Raw genomic sequence first — 22,907 nt, 5'->3', positions numbered from 1 at the left:
ATTTGTTTCACAGCAATGCTCCATCCTAAGCTGAATACCTGCTGAACCAAAAACAGACAGACTATCTTCCCAACCCTGCGGGGGAACTGAGGAGAAATCTCCAGCCATCAGCAGACCAAATAACAATCTGACAAACACAGGGCTAAAAAAAGCTGTTGTGAGCTTTAACAGTGGCTGATATCAGAGAACTTTACTCCTCAGGGGCTGAAAACAACCTGAAATAACCTGTCGCTCAAAATGGCCAAGTGATCCATCCTGGGAATGCGTTCACACCCTTACATTGGTCACTCCACTCTCATGTATCCCTTCAGGCTACACAGATAACACAACGAGGACACCAGAAACCCTCTGGTTACAGGCTAAGGCTTGGTCACTGACAGGTGTGGTGGCGCAGCGGTATCGTCATCACCTGACAATTGGCCTCGGACCTGCCCGGACCTGCCCTTACGAGTCCATGACGCTTTGCTTAAATGCTTCTGCTAAATACCACTCAACTTTTAACTTTTGACTGCTTAGCGTTAGCTGTAAGTGTGTTAGCTGGGGGGTCTTACGTGGTTTGCGGGTGATGATGGTGGTCCTGGGGGACGCAGGGCCGGTGCCGGCGCTGTTGTAAGCCAGCACGGTGACGTGGTAGAGGGTGCTGGGCCTCAGGCCGGCCACCCGGGCACTGGTCTCCAGCCCAGCTGTCCGAACGCGGTCAGCGGCAGCCTCCCGCTCATGCTGGCGCCAGTAACGGATCTGGAGAGAGGGAACGTACGAGTGGCAGTTGACATTTGAAAAACAGACAGAAAGTAATAAAAGCAACAAAGCAACAAAGACACTCGAGAGAAAAAAAGAATTAAAAAAAAAACACATGGGTCACAAAACCAGGAAGTAAGGCAACAGACAGAAACTACTTGGTCATTTGTCCAGCAATCTGATTCTTAGTCCTAACTGTTTTATTGGGTATGAAGGACAGTGAAAAACAAAACGGCCCATGAGGCTACAATTTGTATCCATCAATGGCCCCTGGGTCTCCATTGACCTGTCATGTTGTGGTGGAGTACATAGTACATCTACTGTTAAGGTGGAGTACAAAAACTAAAAAAAAAAACGAAATGCTGCTAGTAATAGCTGCAATATAATTCTGTATGAAGAATGGTGAAGAACAACTCTTATCAATTGTCCCTCTGCATACAGTACCACTGTTTCAGTTTGCATTCACTTTCAGCGTGTGTGTAAAGGATAACACAAAGTAAGGACTTACACTGAAATCTAAATCTACTGAAACTAAAGTGCAGTACTGTCTAGAGATTTTCTACACTATGTGTGGATAGGGGAGAGTTCACTTCAGCTGCTTATCAAACCTAATAATCAAAATGGTATCACTTGAAGAACAAGACATGGGCATAGTGGACATCTTGTCTATCATCATATCTATTTGTTCATTGCAGCAACTGCGACATTGCTCCATGTTTCTGAGTTGTGATGATGAGGTATGATTATGGTGCACTGCAAAAAATGAAATCTAACCAAGTGATAATAATCTTATATTAAGATCAAAAAATCTATTTGGTATTGTTTTTAGTATGAAAAGACTTACCTAGCGCTCTCTCGAAAGATCATTTTGACTTAATTTAAGAAGACTTTGACTTAATTTTTTATGGAGTCTTATCAAGACAAATTTACTCAACGCACTGGCAGACAAATTTGCCTGTTTTTAGGACAAATTTGCTTATTACACGGCTCTTCAGAGTGCTGCAGAAAGTTCCATTCACATGAATGGGCCTTCCCAACGTTCGGGCCTATGTTAAATCTATATAAATCACCGGCAAAGTATATAATCACTGCTGTCAATGACAACGGGTTGATTAACGTCTTTCATATCCCTCCGCAAGAATTCCGTTCGCTTATTGCAATGGAATTTCATTGAAAGGGAAAGTAAGCTAGTAAGACGTTGCCACGCAACACCTGAAACTGTCAAGTTCTATCTGTGTGGCGAACTATTTATTTTGTCAGCGGAAGACATGAAACGGTAGCAAAATCATTTTTAAAGATTCATTGTGTTAGGTTTCTTTTCTCGTTTTGGCAAGTAGCCGTGTAATAAGCGGGATAATGTATTGTCCGCCGGTAATTATCAGAAAATAAGTCCTTTCAGGTCGAAGCAAAACCCCTCCGCTGCGCGTCGGGGTTCTGTTCTCCCTGTCGGGACTTATTTTCTGATAATTACCGGCGGACAATACATTATCCCTTATGCACTGGCAGACATATTTGCTTGTTTTCAGGATGAGATGTCTTAATTTAAGAGAAGTTTGACTTATTTTAAGTCAAATGATTTCATGAGAAAGCGCTAGGTTAGTGTCTTTATACTAAAAACAATACCAACTAGTTTTTTTATCTTGATATAAGATTAACAACACTTGGTTAGATTTTGTTAGATAAGCAGTTTTTGCAGTGTGGTGTCCTCATCAGTGAAGGCAAAGGAGGGAATAAAATAAATATTTCCCCATTATCATTATATCATTATTAGTGTTATCAACTATCGCCCTCCAGGAGTCCGAGCCCCTGGGGAGATGACTGGGGTGTCTGGGGTCTCTCCTTACCTCATAGCCCCTGAGAATGCCGTTGGTGGGCAACTGCTGGACAGGGTCCCAGGACACCTTCATGTCAAAGGCAGACAGGGCCTCAGCGCTCACCCTGCGGGGGGACACTGTAGGCTCTGGGGGAGAGAGAAAGAGAGAGAGAGAGAGAGAATGAGAGAGACACAGAAACAGAGACAGAGAGAGAATTTATTGAGACATTTAAACACCCAAATCTCTGAAACATTCTGAGAGGTATCAGCAGTTTTTACTTCTGTTAACTCAAAAATAATACCATTACTAACATAGATACTTAAATTTAACATAAGGCAGTGAGTTTTTTTCTAGTCCAGTTTGTCACTGTGTTCTTTTAAGACCAGTAACCGGTAGGCCTACAGCATAACACAAATACTGTACATACATGCACCACTTTATACATGCATGAGCTTTAGCAGAGTGGCTCTGACCTCTTGTGGTTATGATCAATAGTGTGTATACCATACAATAAAGATTTAATGAGCCCTGCTTGCATTTTCAGTAGCATGGCAAACACAGGTTTTCAATGACATGGGTTAGATAATATGACACTAATCTTATTTGTATAGACTCTCCTTTAACTTTCCAGTACCTTCTTCAGCAGAGTACACCTGGGCGACCTGGCTGAAGGGCCCTTCACCCATCCTGTTGTAGGCCTTGATCTTGACCTCAAACGGGCTGTAGGGTGTCAGGGTCTGGTTGGTGTAGACGAAGCGCGAGGACTCCACCCCTGGCACTCGCACAATGGTCCAGGCCTGGGTGTCGCGCTGCCGGAAAGCCAGGATGTAGCCAAAGCCGTCTCCGTTCTGGTACTCCCTGGCCATGGGCTACGAGCCCAGGAGGAGGACATTGGAGCAATGGAGAGACATATCAGACGAGGGCTTAACAAGACATATGGATATCTGTACAGGCGCGAGATCTAAGGTGTCAAGCGACATCTCAATATGACTGAAGTAAGATGATATAACAAGCTTCTGTATCTCGTTAGAGTATCAATTGAAGCTCACACACATATTCTTGGTCTTTCATACACACTTTCTCTGCACACAAATCTCTTTCTGTACAGTGCATACACACACACACACACACACATACACACACATATTCAGTATATGTAGTTAAAAACACACCGTCCAAGTGATGATGAGCTCATAGCGATCGCCACCTCCCCCTCCTAGTCCACTTGGTGCCACGGTGGGAGCTGCAGAAAAGACTCATCAATACCAGCAGCCTGACATACAGTATAGCCTCACCTCCACATCTATGCTGATTGGGCTTTTGCAGCTAATGCAGATACATATGATATGTCTTTGGTCATTCATTTAATTCATTATACAGGAAAGGATTAAAAGTAACAATTCAGTTACAGTTAAACGGGCCTGACGGAGTTTAAAACTGGTTTACAGCAGGTTCCTGTTCTGCAGCACATAAAGGACAAAGATCACATCATAGTACAGACATGAAAGATCACATCTAACAAATGTGAGTGCATATTATACTGGTTTGAAAATCTGTAACAGAACAAACTTTCAAAGCTCAGATAAAATGAACAGCCCAAGGAGTGGTAGTGGTCATTGCGGTTCTGACCTGCCTGCTTGGTCTGGATGGTCTGAGAGGGCATGCTAGGCTCGCCACTGCCAAGAATGTTGCTGGCGATGACCTGGAACTCATAGTCCATCCAGGGTCGAAGACCGATGACACGCGCTGACTCCGCGTTTCCCTCAATGTTGTCTGGATCTGTGCATATTCATTGGTCAGTGTTGCTTAGTCAGCATTTCTCTAATTTGCCATCATTCTCTGGAGTTGTGTACTTTTTTGGTCTTTTTTTACCTGTCCTCATTCTCTTCCAGGGGGCCGAGGGATCTGAGCGGCTCATGATGACATACTTGCCAATGGGGCTGTGGTTGTCATAGCCACGGCTCCAGCGCAGCTCCACGGACGTCTCATTTACGCTCTTCACCACCAGACCTCCCGGAGGACCCGGGGGGCCTGAGAGAGAAAGGGAGAGAGAGAGATAGAGAGAGAGAGAGAGAAAGAGAGAGAGAGGGGGGGAGTGTAAGACATGGGAGAAATGGTGGCAGAAGACAAAGTAAAGAACTCTGAAACAATGTACTGTAGTACAATGCATTTAATGACTCATAGATGTGCAATCAGATTACCACAATGGCACTCTGGCATGGCAAATGTTGGCCTGCCTACCTCTGACTACTAGTTTGGCGGTGGCGGTGGCCGTGTCTACGACTGTCTGTGCTGCGCACGTATAGGTGCCTGCATGACTCAGCTGCCCGTTCACAATCGCCAGGTCACCGATCGTTTCCTTCTGATAGGGCAATAACAACACTGGGCGTTTAGAGTTGAAAAACAGCACATATTTATTACAGGTGTGTCTGACCTCTTTGATCCTCGAACCAAATCAAAACATTCAGGAAATTAAACATTCAGGAATATTTACATTAAACATTAAATACAGAACCACTAATTATGATAAGATGTTCTGATTAAACAAAAAACAACGTTTGACGTTGCGGTGTGTGCGGTGCGGTGTGTAGTAATTGTATTAATTAAATTCCACTGAATTAGTCTAATAGAGTATAAATAACTTTGAGACCCTTTAAATAGGAAGAAAACTAAAGTGGGCCCTAATAGAGGGCTCTCTATTTACTATATGACTAGTATTATAACATAATGCACTCTCATCCTATAGTAATAGTAATTATTGATATAGAACTGATTGCTACCTAAGGTGTCCTCTGCACAGTAGCTTGAATGTTAGTCCTCATTTTTGTAAGTTGCTTTGGATAAAAGTGTCTGATAAATTAATAAATGTAAGTAAAACACCTTTATTGAGCTTGGCTATCAATTAAAATCATGCATATGCATGTTAAAGGCGTTTTACTTACAAATATCCTCTTGAGTGCCTCAGACTCGCTACTAAATTTGAAATCGTGTTGGATCTCTAAGCTGATGAGCACCAGAGGAGTACTACCCAAGCAGCACTCCTGGTGAAACTCGTTTGTGGATTTAAATGAATAAATGTATTGAACAAATGTAAATGTATCTGGCTTGCCCAGGGGGATCATACTGAAGGTACATGCTGTAAATCCTGTCTCACCCCCTCTACACGCTGGTAGTGGCCACTGCGGTCCTCTAGGTCCAGAGGCACGCCGTTATGGGACCAGGTGAAGGTCAAGTCCATGGTGGGGTCATGGGAGGCATGGCACTGCAGGGTCACGTTCTCACCCTGGTTGATGTCCGCATTAGACGGTGCCAGGGTGATTTTAGTGGCATCTGAGCGACAGATAGATATATATCGCCAGATTTACAGCAAGGCACATGGACAGACATACAAACAGTCAGGTAGACAGGCAGACAGACAAAAAAAGGATGCAGAGAATACTCTACCTCTCACAGAAAGATGTCCAGTGCTGTTGGCTTTCCCCAAAGAGTTTTCTGCGAAGCAGGTGTACTTGCCCTCGTCGGCACGGCTAATGTTGTAGATATACAGCACGCCATCGGCAGTCACTGTCACCCTGAGCAGGGAACACAACCATGAGCATTACCCACCAGCGCCCCTTAGGAACAGGCAGAGGCACACACTTTTTAAAATATGCTCAAAAGCTGACACTAGATGTTTTATAATAAGTCATCCTTCGAGAGCTATGCAGTGTGCAATCTCCTCTCTCTCTCTCTCTCTCCCTCCCTCTCTTTCTCTTTCTCTCTCATTCATCTTTCGAAAAGTTTTCTCAGCATGGGAGACATTTCTGGAGAAATTCTGATGAAATCGTTCGCCACTTCTCTGACATAGCTTGTTGTGTTTTTAACCGTCCCGGGAGCAAGTGCTGATTTGTGCAGCTTTGTCTGCTGGTGCACCGCGAACAGGTGGGACCCCCTGGGGCTCAGCTGTCTGTGATGAGACGATTTACACACCCATCTGCCCGAGCAGTGGCATGGACTGATGCAATGGATGCCTACCAAAGGCTTCATCTTAAGTTACTCTACAGCTGCAGCAAATACAATGTGTACTGCAGATATCACTCTCTGAGAGTCTATGACTTTCAGAGGCCTGGTGAGTTAAGTAACAAAAACACAGTACGTCAAATTTTCCTGTCTATCTATGCCGTTACTGTCACCACCACTATGTAATATTCATAGTTTGGCAAGAGTTTGTTTATGAGTATTTGTTCTAGTCTAGACACAGATGGAGACACAGACTAAGGCGTCATATAGACTAATCAAAGCCTAAATGCAAAACAATATAGGAGTGAACAGATAAGATAAGATATACTTTATTGTCCCTCAAGGGGAAATTTGTCTTGGGCTGTAAAGTACCTTCTCTGTAAACAACAATCACATACAAGCAGGACAACAATCACATACATGCAGGACATGGCTCTGATACAGGGAGAAAAAAGCCCTTAAATTAAAATTAAATTGAAAAAAGGGATAAATAGATTTCTAAAATGTATGTTTCCTTCCTTCCCTTGTTTTATTCAGTAGAGCCACCGACGTAGGGAGGAAGGGCTGCTTAAAACGGTTGCTCTTATAGCTAATGGCCCTAAACCGCTTCCCTGATGGCAGTAGCTCGTATTCGGTATGGAGAATACATGTATGAGTTGGGTCACCAAGAATTTTATGTGCCTGGTTTACCATCACCTTTTCAAAAATGGATTGAAGGGATGGGTGATCCCTTCTATTCATTACCTTCATCGCTGTTTTATCTCTCCACCTTAGATTTAAGATGTACTGTGAGCACCTCAGCAGGTACAATCAACTTTTCAGAAAGTGAGTAACAAGAAATCAACAGGGCCGGATGGGTTGCCAGCCATGGTACTGAAAATAACAGGGGGTGTATTGTGTCAAACGCAGAGCTAAAATCAGCAAAAAGGACTCTTGCATATGTTGCCAGGGTTTCCAGATGTTTGTTTATTAGGTGGGTCACGCTAATAACCGCATCCTCCGTACTGCGCCCGGCCCGGTACGCAAACTGGAGTGGATCTAGGTGGGAGGCTATCTCCACCTTCAGCATGCGTACCATTATTTTCTCTAGACACTTCATAACAACACTTGTTAGTACAATTGGTCTAAAATCTTTATTTTCGGCCAGACACTGAACTTTAGGTATCGGTATTACGATGGATTTCTTCCATAAAGCAGGCACCATGCAGCTGTCTAAAGATCGCTGTAATAGGGGACACCAAGCTGCTGTTAACTCAGCAGCGCATATTTTCAGTACCATGGCTGGCAATCCGGCCCTGTTGATTTCTTGTTGCTCACTTTCTGAAAAGTTGATTGTACCTGCTGAGGTGTTATTTTCCAAGAGAAAGAGCAAGAGGAGTTGTTAAGCGAAGCCCAGTCTAATTCAGGGGCTAAGAGCTCCTTCTATGGTGAGAACCTTAGAAAGAAGTTGTTCAGCTCATCCACTCTTACCTCTTCGTTCGTAGTAATTCATTGTTTTTTATTAGTATGCAAGTTAGTCATCTTTTTCATAGAGTTCCATAATTCTTTACTATTACAGCTAGTGAGGCCCTGTTCCAAGAAGGTTTTCTGTTTGTCCCTAGCATTCCTAAGCATTTTGTTGAGCTCTTTCTGTGCAGCTGCGATCTCTGCTCTATCTTTATATGCTTTAAATGCCAGATAGAGATTTAGAATTAAATCCTCTGTAATGAACTGTCAGGCATTTAATGAGCTGTGATATCAATTGACTTTACGGCCACCTAAGGGTTCATATTCTTGCCTGACTGCTCCACTAAATAGTCTCTCTGAGAACAAGAAAAACAATACCAAAGGAGAGGGAAAGCAAGACAAGTCCTCCTGATGGGAGCGCATCTGCTGCCACTTACTGGTGTCACTTACAGACATGGAAATGCAGCGCTCCCTGCTGGAAGGTTTAGGTAATGCATATAGAGCACTTCTGTTTTGCATAGGTAAATATTAGGGAGATGGAAAACGATATACCAATTATGCTGACAGAGGAAACTGCTGATAAGTGATAAGTGATGTGAGTGATTATGGACCGCTGCAGAATCATTGGTCAGTCTAAAGCTGTTTACAGCATAGAGCGAGACTCACAAAGAGCAGCTCACAGAGAGCAGGCAGCGTGAGTCTGCCCCAGGGGCTCACCTGCTGCTGTTGACGAGTAGCTCGGTGCCGCGGCTCCAGAAAAGCGTGGGTTTGGGCGCGGCACGCGGCTTGCACTCGATCCGCACCTGTCCGCCACGCGCCGCAGGCACCAGCCTCCGCACCGGGTTCAGCCGGAAGTCCGGGCCCTGGACTGAGAGAGGGAGGAAGTGCCCAGACAGAGGGAGGGAAGGAGAGAGAGAGAAGGAGAGAGGGAGGAGAGGAGGAGGGGGATGTGAGAAAGAGAGAGAGACCCACGGGAATACATGGTACCTTGAAGCCAATTCTGGGTCTGCGGGAGCCTTGGGAGGAAGGGAGGTGAGGAGGGCATAAACACAAGACTGGACGGAGCTACAGGGAGGGGCTACGAGGCTTGACTGGACAGATGGGGAGAGAAAGCAATACACTTTAATCATAAAATGAAATTGAAAAAAAAAAGTTGAATTCAAACAGCAAAATTACATTATGCAAAAAAATCTGAAAGTGTTAAGAAATCGAATGGTGACTCAAAAGAGATGAAAAAGCACAGATGTACAGCTCTGTATGGGAGGGGCAACTCTCTGACAGGGCCTGTCACGCTGAACTATGACCTCTCACCTTGAACCCTAAGTTCTGCGTTGGAGTAGATGGTGCCATGCTTGTTCTCCGCCACACACTGGTACATCCCAGAATCCTCCAGTGCCAGGTTGCTGATTTTCAGCTGGCCGTTCTTCACCTGAACTCTGGCCTGTTGTCAGAGGGAGGAGTCAGTCAGAGGATGAGTCTACGAACTTGTTAACCAGCTTGTTTGACCACCCTATGATGGCTGACCAGCTAGACCAGCAAAACTCTTGCGAAAACATACTTCAGCTGGCTTACCCAGCTTACGATCGTAATTCAGCTTGTTTTGCATGTTGTGCCACCTCAAGCTGGTCATTTTAGCTGGTGTTGCTGGTCTTACATTGCTGATTTAACCATGCCAGCTTATGTTGGTCATTCTAGAAAACCAGCATGATCATTTTACACCAATAATGTCAAGCTTGGCAGGCTGATCACCAGCATGACCATCTTATACCAGCTGTATCCCACATGACAGGCTGGTCACACCCACACCAGCATGACCAGCTTCTTCAGATCAACACGCCAGCATGTCCACCTGGTGGCCCAACCAGCTAGACCAGCAAATACCAGCTAAAACCAGCTACCAGCAACAAAACTGTTTTGACCATCTTCAGCAGGGATATGCAATGATATGCTGCCTATAGAATTCCAATGGCTACAGCAATGGTGAGGACAATGCATACGAGAAGAACTGCAGCTACATTGGCTCATTTGGTGTGTGTGTGTGTGTGTATGTATTTGTGCGTATGTGTGTTGTGAGTGCATGTGTGATCACATACACAGTATGGGAGGTATCACCTTTGAGGAACCAAATGTCTCCTCTGTCATTCAACACAATTCAACACCATAATTTCACAGAGATTAAAAAGAAGGGCATAAACTGATGTGGTGCAGGCAGTGTGCCCACATATGTGTGTGTGTGTGTGTGTGTGTGTGTGTGTGTGTGTGTGTGTGTGTGTGTGTGTACCTGTGTGGTAAGGGGCTGTCCGTTGCGGAGCCAGCGGATAGATGGCCGGGGCTTGCCTGCTGCCAGACAGCTCCACTGGAGCTCTGAGCTGATCTCCACCTCAGAGTCACTCATCACCTGCAACCACTCTGGCTGGGCTGCACACACACACACACACACACACACGCACACACACACACACACACACACACACACACACACACACACACACACACACACACACACACACACACACACATACACACACATACATACACAGACAAATCAATTCTCATGTTCAGTTCAGTTCAGATCTTATTTAACAGTAGGCCTACATGATTTTTACAAGATTATTCGCTTTCTTTTAAGATTGAATTTGTTTCAGAATATTTCGGATTTTATGAATTTAAAAACCAAATAGCAAAACCTAGCTGTCAAGTAAGAACAATGACAAACAGAGATGAAAAAGTCCGGTTTCAGAAAGTAAAAGTCCTGCAATGTATTGGTTCTACCTGTGCATTTAACACAGGTGATTTCAATAATTAGCTGATCTACCTGGCTTAAGAGTATTAGAATCAGCTGATTAAGTGAATGGTTGGAACAAAAATGTGTTGGAACAAAAAACGTTTGGTGGGGTGGTGTGAGGCCAACAACTTGCTCCTTAATACAGCTAAGACCAAGGAGCTCATTGTGGATTACCGGAAGAAAAAGACAGACATCCAGCCACTGGTGATAAAGGGGGACTGTGTGGAGAGGGTCACAGACTTCCGCTTCTTGGGAGTCAACATCATGGAGGACCTGACCTGGGGCATCAACACCACTGGGCTAGTGAAGAAGGCCCAGCAGAGACTTTACTTCCTGAGAGTTCTCAGGAAGGACAATATCCCTCAAAAGCTGCTGGTGTCATTCTATCACTGCTCAATTGAGAGTATTTTGACATATTGCCTCTGTCTTTGGTTCACAAGCTGCACTGTGGCACAGAGGGAGAGGCTCCAGGGGGTCATTAAGGCAGCACAGAAAATCATCGGCTGCCCTCTTCCCTCTCTGGATGAACTGCACCATTCCCGCTGCCTCAAAAAGGCCAATTTCATCCTGAAAGACTCATCACACCCCGGTCACAAACTGTTTGAACTACTGCCATCAGGCAGGAGATACAGATCCATAAAAACCAGGACAAATAGGCTAAGAAACAGTTTCTACCCAACAGCCATAATCTCACTGAACGGTGCTACCATAGCATAGCTTTATGTTTTACATTTTATGAATGTGGATGTGTATGGGTGGGATATGTGTGGGGTGTAAAGTTTTTATGCACTTTTTTATGTCCTTTTATGTCCATAGTGACTTTTTTACTTATTTATCGCTACTTTTGCACTGAACAAGGAATGCACTTAATTTCGTTGTACCTGTGACAATGACAAATAAAGATATTCTATTCTATTCTATTCTATATTCTATAAATCTAATCACTATATATTTAAATCTGCTATCACAACTTGTGCTGGTGATGTGAAGGCCATGGCACCTGCCTTGCACAGTGATGCGGCCCTGGTAGATGTCTCTGCCCTCCGAGCTGTAGGCCTCACACTCGTACATGCCCTCATCCTCAAAGCCCAGCTCAGGCAGCATCAGGATGGGGCCCTCTGAGCTGACCAGAGCCTTCACCGGCAGGACACCGTCCACCTTCCTCCAGCGCAGCTTGGGCACGGGACTACAGGAAAGGGGAGGGTGTGGGGGAGGGGGGGCCGCAAAGGGACATAGAGAGAATGGAAAGAGAGAGAGAGGGAGAGAGAGATGTGCAATCAGATTACCACAATGGGTTACACTAGAGATGAGAGAGAGAGACCAGAGATTTAGAGAGTTCAGAAGTTGGTGATGGTTTTCAGTGTGGTGATGGGTTCACAGGCATCAGCGCTGACTTACTTGCCGTAGGCGAAGCACTCCAGCTGAGTGGTGTGCCCGGCCAACGCATAGGTCTCAGCGGGGAAACGCACGCGGATGCTGGGGGCGGACTTCCTGGGGTTTGCTGCAGGTGCACAGAACATAAGACAAGACTCCTTTAAATAGAGTAGTGTGTGTCAATCTACCCCTGTGACAATTTATTGAACTCTACGATTTACTACACTAAAATATGCTGAATTACCGTAGCTGTGTCTTTGTGTCCCTTAATAATCTGTGCAAAGATGAATAGACTAGATTTTACTTGACTACTTGAAGTTTGACATCCAAAGCACTCTATTTAAATCTCAGTGTTGGCAGTCAGAAGTCAGTCAGGCCTGTGTGGAGGTCCAAGGGGGTCCCAGGGGGAGAGAGACCCAGAAGCAGAGGCTCACCATCGGGCTGCACGGTCAGTGGCACTGCCTTGCTGAAGATGCTCTTGGTGCTGATGTCCATGTTGATGGTGGTGAAGCAGAAGTAGTTGCCACTGTCGTTGGCCGCGGTCTTGGCCACATGGAGGTCGCCTGTCACCTGGGAGACAAAGAGGCGACCGCCGTCCGATGACACAAAGCTTGGGAACTCGTTGAGGAACCAGCGGTAAGAGAGGGCTACAGACATAGACATACGTAGAATGTCAGCAGCCACAACAACCAACCCATTATTGAAATACATTTATACTTATAAATAAGATATTTACAAATATTCTGTAAGGACTGAACAGATGTAAGGACAGCATCAAGAGGTTGACAATCCCAAACTATCACATTAGAGAGCTTGCTCATTTATTCTACAGCAATTTGGGAGATAGACTGCTGTGAAAACATTACATGGTGAACATCCTCAGCAGCTGTTTAAATGGATTCCGCAGGCCTTCACCATGTCTCACTGTGAGAAGTCTGTCTTGAGAATTTCTGTTCATCTCCTCAAAGTACACAAGGAATGAACCAAAGCTTTGGCATAATGTCTGCCCATAGAGAAACTCAGGTTCTGGACAGCCAATGTATTCCTAATAAAATGTCCTTTCTACCTGTCCATGCTGAGATCTGAGATTCACATCATACCGGGGTAGTGGGCAGAAGCCTGGCAGGCTATGAAGGTTCCGGAACCCTCATGGGCCGTCTGTGGAGTCCTGTTCTGTGGTGGAAAGTCATGCAAGTCTGTAAATGGATGAAAAAGAAAGCACAAAATGTGACACAATGTATGTTTTTTTTTTTTTTAATTCACACATTAATGTTGGTTGGGTTAGGTTGGTTACAGTAATTAACATTGTATCTTAGCCTTATAACTGTGTAAGACAGAGAGAGATAAAGGAGGGGGGGGGGGTTGGTTGCTCACAGCCAAACTTGAGGTTGGCAGCCCGGCTGATGATGGTGCCACATCGGTTATAGGCCAGGCACTGGTAGGACCCGGCGTCATGGTCATGCTGTGGGTTGGTGATCACCAGGTTGCCGGCCACCAGTAAGTAGCGTGGGTCAGCACCCAGAACCACCTCTGTGCCATTCACCTGCCACCTGTGGGAGGGAGGCAACACAGACAGCACACACTGTTTGACAGCACACAATCTTTGGTCCTTTGGTCAGGTATCTGAGAGAGTCAGTTCAGCTATCATATCATTAATCAATCAATTATGCAGTCTTTATTTTAATGGTACATGTCATGCAAGAACTGCCGTGATATTATGAGTAAAAGCTGTCTGCTCACATCATGTCGACTGCAGGGTTGCATTGTGGAAATGTTGATTATGATAATTAGCGGTCATGATTATGTAATTATGCTAAATAAGATTATGTTATTAGTGCAATTATTTGGCTGATGCTGTGTGTCTGACGAGACAGCAGGGGGAGGTGTTACCTGTAAGGGGAAGTGGGGGGGGGGGGGTGTTACCTGTAGGGGGTAGTATGGGGATGTTACCTGTAGGGGACAATGGGTGTGCTACCTGTAGGGGGCAGTGGGGGAGTGTTACCTGTAGGGGGCAATGGGGGGGGTGTTACCTGTAGGGGCCAGTAGGGGGAGTGTTACCTGTAGGAGGCAGCAGGGCTGGCTCTAGCCTGGCAGCTCAGGGTCACCTTCCCCTCGGTCAGACCCTCCGGGTAGATCAGGCCCACAGGCTGCTCCTCAAACACTGGCCCGCTGTCATGTCCTGACACACACATATCTCCACCTGCATGTGAACACACACACACACACACACACACACACACACACACACACAGAGAGATACATGAGAGACACACACACACACATGCATGAGACACACACATGCACGTGCACACACACACACACACACACACACACACACACACACACACACACACACACACACACACACACGTACGCACATACACACACACACACACACACACACACTGCTTAACAGTATCATTTTCCCCCTAGGATGGCAATTCCGCTGTGAAAAGGCAGAGTCTGGGAAAACCTGAGTAAGGATGCTGAAGTGTGCTTCTCTGACCTGAACTGACTGTAGCTGGAACTAACAAAACAACAATTCCCCTGAAGAGAGCTTACAAATCCCACGCAGCTTCCAGCTTCAGAGAGCAGTCTCAGAAGCGTGAGGATCTTAAAATACACCATCCTTTCACAGCTTTATTGTAATTATGGCACTCCAGATGTCTCAGCTAAAAACAAAATAACCACCACTACTTAACAGTTGCGCTATATAATTCATAATTATATGCTGTACAAAATCATTCATAATTAAATGTGCCATGCAGAAGGCCATCACATCAGTGTCACCTCTGTGTGCGCATAGACTGGGTGATGAGGCCAGTGAATAATGGGACACCAGAATGGTGGTGTGTTAAGAGTGTTGACATTAGACCCAGACATGGTGGACCTGGGGTTTCAGGGTGGGGGTGGGGGTGACAGCTCAAAAACAGGGGTGGATGGGCTGTGGGGTTGGGGGGCTTAATGGCATGGGCATCTCAACATTTGCATCAATCATTCATGAGAGACCACATCCTCTTAACCCTGTGAAATGAGAAAATGGGCTGAGGTGGTGGTGGTGGTGGTAGGGCAGTCTCCATCTCATCGCTTGCTGATTTAAAATAACACCATCAATAATGAATCCACTCTTAATCCACCACCCCTCCTCCTGTCTCCTGTCTCTGGGGGGAGAACCCCTCCTCCGGCTGATTCCGACACACTTTGACACACTCTTCACGCTTCGGCCCGACAGGTGAGCACTGCCGGGAGACCTGGGGCATGAAAGACATGGACCTCCCAAAGCAGCAAAGACAGTCCATCAGCAAGATCCAAACGACCGCCCCCTACCCCACTCACCCCTCTCTCACTCTGTAATAGCCTCGAATGAGATCAAAACTAATAGAGTGCGGCTTAAGCAGTCCCCAATAGGATCAACTGGGAGAGAGTATTGATTAAATGCACAGATTGCACTGTATGTTACTTTTACGTTAACAGCACAAGAAGCCAGCCTCGGTGGAAAGATTCTCGCTTGCTGTTGGCATCACTGCGAGCCCCCTGTTGGTCAAAGAAACATTGCGGAGGCGCGGTGTGAAGTGCGGAGTCGTCCGATGAAGAGGACAAGGGTACTCACCGAGGGCGTAGGTCAGGGCGACGGAGCTGAGAGCCAGCAGGACAGACAGACCTCTCATCCTGCGCTTACGGCTGGGCCTGCAGAGGACGAGAAAGACGACAAGCGCCAGGTGTTACAGTAGGCTCGGAACACAATTTACTGCACATACTGTAGCTGAGCCGCAGAGGCAGCGCGGTGAGCTTCGCAAGCATACAAAGAGCCCGAGGTCAGCTCCCACACTAATGGAGAGGATAGAGGGAAGGGCTGACGGAGAGGATCTAAGGTTAGTGCACATGTGTCTAGGAAAGATGACTAATTGCTGAAGTGGCCAAGGACGACAAATGTGACACATTCGGTGCTCGAAGTTCCAGGAAGATGGAGAGTGTGATGCTTTTGCGTCACGTCTCTATTATTTTCCTTGTTTTCTTTTTTTAAATTATTTTTCAACAAAAGTGGTCGTCAATGTGTTGTTCAAATGAACATACACAGACACACATATACACCACACACACACACACACACACACACACGCACACACACAAAAAAAATTGTCATTTTCCATTCACCTTTTGGACAGAAGCACTGCCTTCAAGCTGCACAAAATGACATCTCATTACATAAAAAAGCTGCTGAAAGGCCATGCAATCATGGTTGAAAAGCTAACATGACTCAGTGTCACAGTCCGGGATCAAATAATGGTTGAACAAATGTCTTTCAGATACCCTCCCAGTTTCAAGAGGGGTACTTATACAGCACTCTCAATCACTCACTCTCTCAAAATCACCCTCAAGGGATCTCCATCTAATATAACAGCCACGCATGCAGCCCAGGCAAGGACAAGATGACAGCGAATTTCATATCTTCACTTTGAATTTGACTTTGACATGCACAGTGTCTGCTCCCAGAGAGGATGTGCAGTTTCAAATAAAGGGGAAAATATAGGCAGTATTTGGATTAATAAGGGGGTTGTCATAGTAAAGATCCAAAGTACTTAAGTTACCGTAACAGGGCTAATTTGAAGGCTAATTAGACTTTTAGGTATGTCTCTGACTACTGATAGCAGATTTTACTTGAATGAAGCCTTGCACAAAGCCAACCTATCCTTTTCCAACCACTCCAAGTGTGAGAGAAGTCCTGTGAGTGTGAGGAAGTGTGTGTGTGTGTCTGTTTGTGTGTGTGTGTGTGTGAGAGAGAGAGAGAGAGAGAGTAGAAACCATATCTGAAAAGAGGTTATTGTCCAGCTAAGCCCTGAAATGGGGAGGGAGAGAGAGAGCATAGAATTCCATTCCCCATCTAATTCTCTTTCTCTCTCTCTCTCTCTCACTGTGTCACTCTCTCTCTCATCCCCCCAATTTTCCTGTTTTCTGTAGGCCGTGCTCAAGTCTAAATGGATCCTCCAGCTCAGCAGGGAAGTCCAGTGAAAGCTTACACCCAAGCCGCAGCCCAAAAGAAACTGATCATTGTTGAGCTTCACGATGCACTAGCGCATAAGACAAAGAAGCTCAGAGAGGCCATCCTCACTCCATGCTCAAGGCTGCATGCACAGATGGTCTTGGATGACACTTCAGATGCAGATGAAGTCCCGTTAGGTGACTGACTGACACTGTGCGCTGATTACCGTGACTGATGCTGATTGGAGTGCCCTCGCATCAGGACCACACAAGAACTAGCGTTGGGGAAAAAGTCAGGGCTGTGCAGAGTAATCGACTTCCCAACGTCTGCGAGAAGCATCCCCCGGCCCAGCACACAGATTCTCCTCGGGATTTATTCGATCCCTCGAAACCAGAAACTTGCCTCCTGACATGATTCAGGCCGTTGCCCTCCTTGACGTGCTCCATATTTTATTTATCCTCCACGCCTCTGCCTGCATGCCTGGGGCAGTGCAGCTTGAGTGCTCCTCAGGCAGCTGCTGGGACCCCCCATGTCTGACCCCCCCCCCACCCACCCACACACCCCCTCTCCCAGCATCCCCCAAGCCCAAACATCTTCCTCTTACACAGCAGGGGGTCCTTAGTCAGACCACACAAGCTGCATTTATTTAAAAGTTAGACGGTTTCGATCAGCTCATGGCTTAAAGAGACACGCATCTCTGCAAAGCCGGCCACTTGGGACAGTCTTTCCTCTATGGGTAACCAGCATAGGGATGCACAAATCCGGCTTTCTCTATCCCAGTAACAGAACGTAGACATTGGATAATGACTGATTCTGAGCACAAATCTGATATCATTGTTTTTATTAGTGTTTAACAACCTAGTTGGGTCATCTATAGCAGTTTCGTGACCGTGGAGAGCGAAGGTTCGTTTCTCACTAGATTTGTCATCTATAAAGGTTTAAGAAAAAAATTAGCCGGGGTGCCCCTCACAAAAATGTGGGGAAATTTTGTGAGAGCCTTATATCCAAAATGGCTGCCATCAGCCAAGCTGGAAATTAACTATTTAATGGTTTTGCCCACAGTGCTGCATTACACATGGTTTCTGAGACTATTTGGGTCAAAATATTCAAAAATTATGTAGATTTATTGATTTGACCTATTTCTGACCTTCAAATTCAAGATGGCTGCCAATTTTTGGCTCTTTTAATGTCAATTTTTCAAAATCGAGCTGTAATATTAGGCTCAAATGGAAGCTCTGCTCAAACTAATTATTTATTTGAATAAACTAAAAAGACTCTCCATCTGAATCTGTTGAATCTCCACACTGACTCATTACATTACATTACATTACATTACATTACATTACATTTGGCAGACGCTTTTTTAGCCAAAGCGCCTTACAACATGGTAAACAGTTTAAAGCTTTAGAACAATTATCTCAACAATACTAGAACAATTTAAAAGAATGTAAAAAGGTAGAGCACAATAAGAAAAAGTGCATCAGTGAGTGCTGTTTTTATACAGTCATGTGTCAGTTCTAGTCCAGTGGTAAGTGCTAGAATTAGCTAGTTCTAAGTAGTGCTACGAGAGGAGATATTCTCTGAAGAGCTGGGTCTTCAGGAGTTTTTTAAAGATGGAGAGGGATGTCCCTGCTCTAGTAGGAACTGGTAGTGCGTTCCACCAACAAGGAACAACAAATTAAAAAAGTTTGGATTGACCTGAGCGTACCGGTGGCAGAGCTAGACGTCGTAAGTCTGAGGAGCGCAGCGGTCAGGAGGTAGCATGCCTACATGAGGGCATTCAAGTAGGTGGAAGCAGAACCGGAGACTACTTTGTAGGCAAGCATTAGAGACGAATTTGATGTGGGTAGCCAGTGTAGCTGGATGAGCAGCGGGGTAACATGTGCCCTTTTGGGTTGTTTGTAGACCAGATGCGCCACCTCATTCTGGATCATCTGAAGGGGTTTCACTGTGCAGGCTTATTAAGAGACCTGTCAGGAGGGTGTTACAGTAGTCGAGTCGTGAGATGACTATTGCCTGTACCAGGAGTTGGGTATCTTGAGTCAAGTAAGTCTTGATTTTCTGTATGTTGTAGAGTGTGAAACGGCTAGTTGGTTGTCGAGAACGACTCCTAAATTTCTTGCAGCCCTGGTAGGTGTAACAGACAGGGAGTCAATTTTGATGTTGATGCCATGGTTTAGCTGGGAGGACTGGCAGTTAGTCTTTGAGAGGTTTAGCTGGAGGTGGTTTGCCTTCATCCATGTAGATATGTCTGAGAGGCAATCCAAGATTAATGCCGAGACCAAGGGGTCATCAGTTTGAAAGGACATATAGAGCTGTGTGTCATCTGCATAGCAGTGGTATGGGAAGCCATGCGAACGGATAATCTGTCCCAAAGAGGTGGTGTAGATAGCAAAGAGAAGAGGGCCCATCACTGAGCCCTGGGGGACCACTGTGGTGAGATAGTGAGGTGCGGACAGCTGTCCAAGCCATGATACGTTAAACGAGCATCCTGTGAGGTAGGATTCAAACCAGGACAGAGCAGAACTGGAGATTCCCATGTTAGAGAGTATAGAGAGAAAGATGCGGTGATTAACAGTGTCAAAGGCAGCCGTTAAGTCAAGTAGAATGAGTTCTGATGACAGAGCGGTCGCCTTGGCTTCCTTTAAGGCTTCTATTACAGACAGCAGAGCCGTTTCGGTTGAGTGGCCCCTCTTGAACCCAGATTGATTTAGATCCAGAAGGTTGTTCTGTGAGATGAATTCAGAGACCTGTTTGGAGACTACTCGTTCGATACCTTTGTAAGGGAAAGGTAGGAGTAAAGCAGGGCGGTAGTTCTCAACTTGAGCAGGGTTGAGAGAAGTTTTCTTAAGTAACGGTGTTACCCGGGCCAATTTGAATGCTGTTGGAAACGTGCCAGAGGTTAGCGAAGCATTGATCACGTGTGATAGCTGGTGTGATAGTCGGGCTGATGGACTGAAGTAGGCTCATAGGTAGGGTCCAATGAGCATGTGGTTGGACGGCTACCTGTCAGGAATCTATCTTACTCTCTGAGAGACTCCTCTTATCATCACTGCTACTCTCATCTGAGCAGTCATGAGGTGTGACTCAGAGTCATCATCAGGTGGGAGACAGATTGTACTTTTATTCTTCAGTTTGTGCCATTTGGAAACTCTGGCCTGGCCTGCTGAATAAGTGTACAATCCATGCCCCATCTGATGATGACTCTTTGAATATTCATATGGAAAGGACAAACTACCTTACATATTTCCAGCTCCATTACAACCTGCAAGAGCATCCTCCTCCCATTGGTCACGGCTGGGATCTAGTGAATGGAAAGTGTCGACCAGTGTGTCACACTCCCTTGCCCCAGCAGCTCACACCTCATGAAAGCTCAGATGAGAGTAGCGGTGATGATGAGAGGAGTCAGTGTGGAGATTCAACAGATTCAGATGGAGAGTGTTTTTAGTTAATTCAATAAATAAATCATAATAAATCAATAATAAAAAATAACAGACATCTGACCTATGTGTATGTTGTAATTTTGCTGCCCATAACTGAACTCAGTTTGAGCAGAGCTTCCATTTGAGCCTAATATTACAACTCTATGACGATTTTGAAACATCGACATTTAAAGAGCCAAAAATTGGCGGCCATCTTGAATTTGAAGGTCAGAAATAGGTCAAATCAATAAATCTACATCATTTATGAATTTCTTGACCCAAATAGTCTCAGAAACCATGTATTATGCAGCACTGTGGACAAAACCATTAAAAAGTTTATTTCCAGCATTGGCTTACGGCAGCCATTTTGGATATAGGGCTCTCACAAAATTTCCCCACATTTTTGTGAGGGGCACCCCGGCTAATTTTTTTCTTTAACCTTTATAGATGACAAATCCAGTGAGAAACAAACCTTCGCTCTCCACGGTCACGGAACTGCTATAGATGACCCAACTAAACCACCAAACTGCTGACCAATTGTTTTCAGCTCTCTCCATGCTATGCTAGCTCTCCTTCTAGCCAGAGATCTACGGGCACATTGCTGACACGTGACATAGTACACACACATAGGTGTAAACATAGAAGAAAACAGAATCTAATTGAGTTGAATAGATTGGCCCCATGGATAGGACGACGTATCACTAATACCAACAGTTCAATTACCAGAGCCCAGTGATCAAATCTATTTTGGTCAGCCCCGTGCCAATATGCAACATCAGTATCACATCTGTTCATCCCCATTCATATACCATTGAGCACTTCAGCTTATAATGTTTCCTTCAAAAGTCAATTGTGAAGATGTCACAATGCTTTGCTTTACTACACAGTGTAAAAGTCACCTTAATCAGTTAAAATGAAATAGTCATTTTTGAACAATTTGCAAGGCAAAAGGCATCACCAGCAGTGAGCTGTGGCACCAGTGTGTCCAGACGAGAGATTAACATCCCTTTACCCCATCGCAACATGAGACCACTCATCCCAGTAACACGACACCCTGCCCAGTGCCACGGCTGTGACTCACAGCCTGGACAGTGCAAATGACTGGCTCATCCTAATCTCTCTCTCTCTCTCCCTCTATCTGTTCATTCATCTATACTTCTTTGTTTGCCTCCGCGTAAGAGTACTCCACCCCAGATCCTGCCCTGATGATGTTCTCAGGTCATAATGGACTCTTGGCCACCCCCTAAACATGGGTGAGGGAGGGTCCTGCCATGTTGGATAAGCACATTCTGTGTATTCACTGCAATTGATGCCAGAAAAGACCCCACCACAGACCAGAGACCTGCAATGCAACATGAGGAGAACTAAGAGTTAGCTCCCTGTTACAAGTCAGGAAAACCCACTAAAGCCCACACAGAACAGGTGCCTCATTCCAGTGCCTCCAACAATGTCTTTTTTAACTGTTCAACAGGAGAAGGAAAGGCTCTGTTACCCCCATCTGAGATACAGTCCTGTGAAGCCCTCTACAGTGTGAGCTCTGTTCTCTCGGCTCTCTCACACATACTGTACCTGGAGAGACCCTCTCTTGCCTGAAGTCTGATTTGGGGATTAAGTTCTGCTGGACCTGAGTGTGTGTGTGTGTGTACGTCTGTGGGGGTTGTTCTGTTGGACCTGAGTGTGTGTGTACGTGTGTTGGGGCTGTTCTGATGGACCTGAGTGTGTGTGTACGTGTGTTGGGGATTAAGTTCTGCTGGACCTGAGTGTGTGTGTACGTGTGTTGGGGCTGTTCCTGTGGTTTGTCCCTGTAAGCGTGCCTTAAAAGCATACCAGGGATATTGTGCACCACCTGTTCCAACAGGGAGATAATTCCCTAAGACAACAGTGTGGCGATACCCGCTTGTCTAGAAAGTAACCAGGGAAGCGTGCGTCAGTGTTTGTGTGTGTGCTTATCAACCTCTGTTTATTTGCCATATACGCATAAAGTCATACGAGATATGATATAATGAGAGACAGAGAGAGAAAGACACAGAAACAGAGAGAAACAGAAAGAGAATGAGAGCTCTGATCTATTGACACATTACTAAAACACCCACAGCACATGCGTGCTTGACTACATTAGAGAGAGGTTCATGCATATGGTTTTACGCCTGACCTTGCTCCCAAGTAATTAAACTGCCTATTATCATTCTTTTGAGGATTACCAAATTAATCTCACTGAAATTAATTGAGCAATGTATTTTGGTTGAATAACCACTCGGCAAAATATAAAAATTGGTGGTTTTACTGCTGAAAACAATTACCGGTACCCAACCTCTAATTTACAGGACAATATAAAATTGAATAGTGCA

General features: G+C 45.4%; 1 protein-coding gene across 1 annotated transcript in view; it reads right to left on the bottom strand.

Annotated features, from left to right (window-relative positions):
- cntn2 (contactin 2) overlaps positions 1–22,907 on the bottom strand; it is a 29,853-nt gene that overhangs the window by 5,337 nt on the left and 1,609 nt on the right. Inside the window, exons 3-22 of the mRNA XM_076269174.1 lie at positions 15,915–15,984; positions 15,767–15,843; positions 14,215–14,356; positions 13,531–13,706; positions 13,257–13,352; positions 12,591–12,803; positions 12,181–12,283; positions 11,787–11,968; positions 10,279–10,415; positions 9,309–9,438; positions 8,715–8,865; positions 5,997–6,124; positions 5,707–5,882; positions 4,794–4,914; positions 4,425–4,583; positions 4,182–4,331; positions 3,725–3,795; positions 3,187–3,421; positions 2,583–2,698; positions 552–738 (exon numbers count right to left, since the gene is read on the bottom strand). Of these exons, the coding sequence (XP_076125289.1) occupies positions 552–738; positions 2,583–2,698; positions 3,187–3,421; positions 3,725–3,795; positions 4,182–4,331; positions 4,425–4,583; positions 4,794–4,914; positions 5,707–5,882; positions 5,997–6,124; positions 8,715–8,865; positions 9,309–9,438; positions 10,279–10,415; positions 11,787–11,968; positions 12,181–12,283; positions 12,591–12,803; positions 13,257–13,352; positions 13,531–13,706; positions 14,215–14,356; positions 15,767–15,843; positions 15,915–15,984 (2,820 nt within the window). The remainder of the gene's footprint in view (positions 1–551; positions 739–2,582; positions 2,699–3,186; positions 3,422–3,724; positions 3,796–4,181; positions 4,332–4,424; positions 4,584–4,793; positions 4,915–5,706; positions 5,883–5,996; positions 6,125–8,714; positions 8,866–9,308; positions 9,439–10,278; positions 10,416–11,786; positions 11,969–12,180; positions 12,284–12,590; positions 12,804–13,256; positions 13,353–13,530; positions 13,707–14,214; positions 14,357–15,766; positions 15,844–15,914; positions 15,985–22,907) is intronic.

Source organism: Alosa pseudoharengus, unplaced genomic scaffold, assembly GCF_046254945.1.
Source record: "Alosa pseudoharengus isolate Yale_2024_CS ecotype anadromous, Long Island Sound unplaced genomic scaffold, YU_APseudo_1.1 YU_APseudo_1.1_scf_5, whole genome shotgun sequence".
Lineage (NCBI taxonomy): Eukaryota > Metazoa > Chordata > Actinopteri > Clupeiformes > Clupeidae > Alosa > Alosa pseudoharengus.
This window is presented reverse-complemented; position numbering and strand designations above follow the sequence as displayed.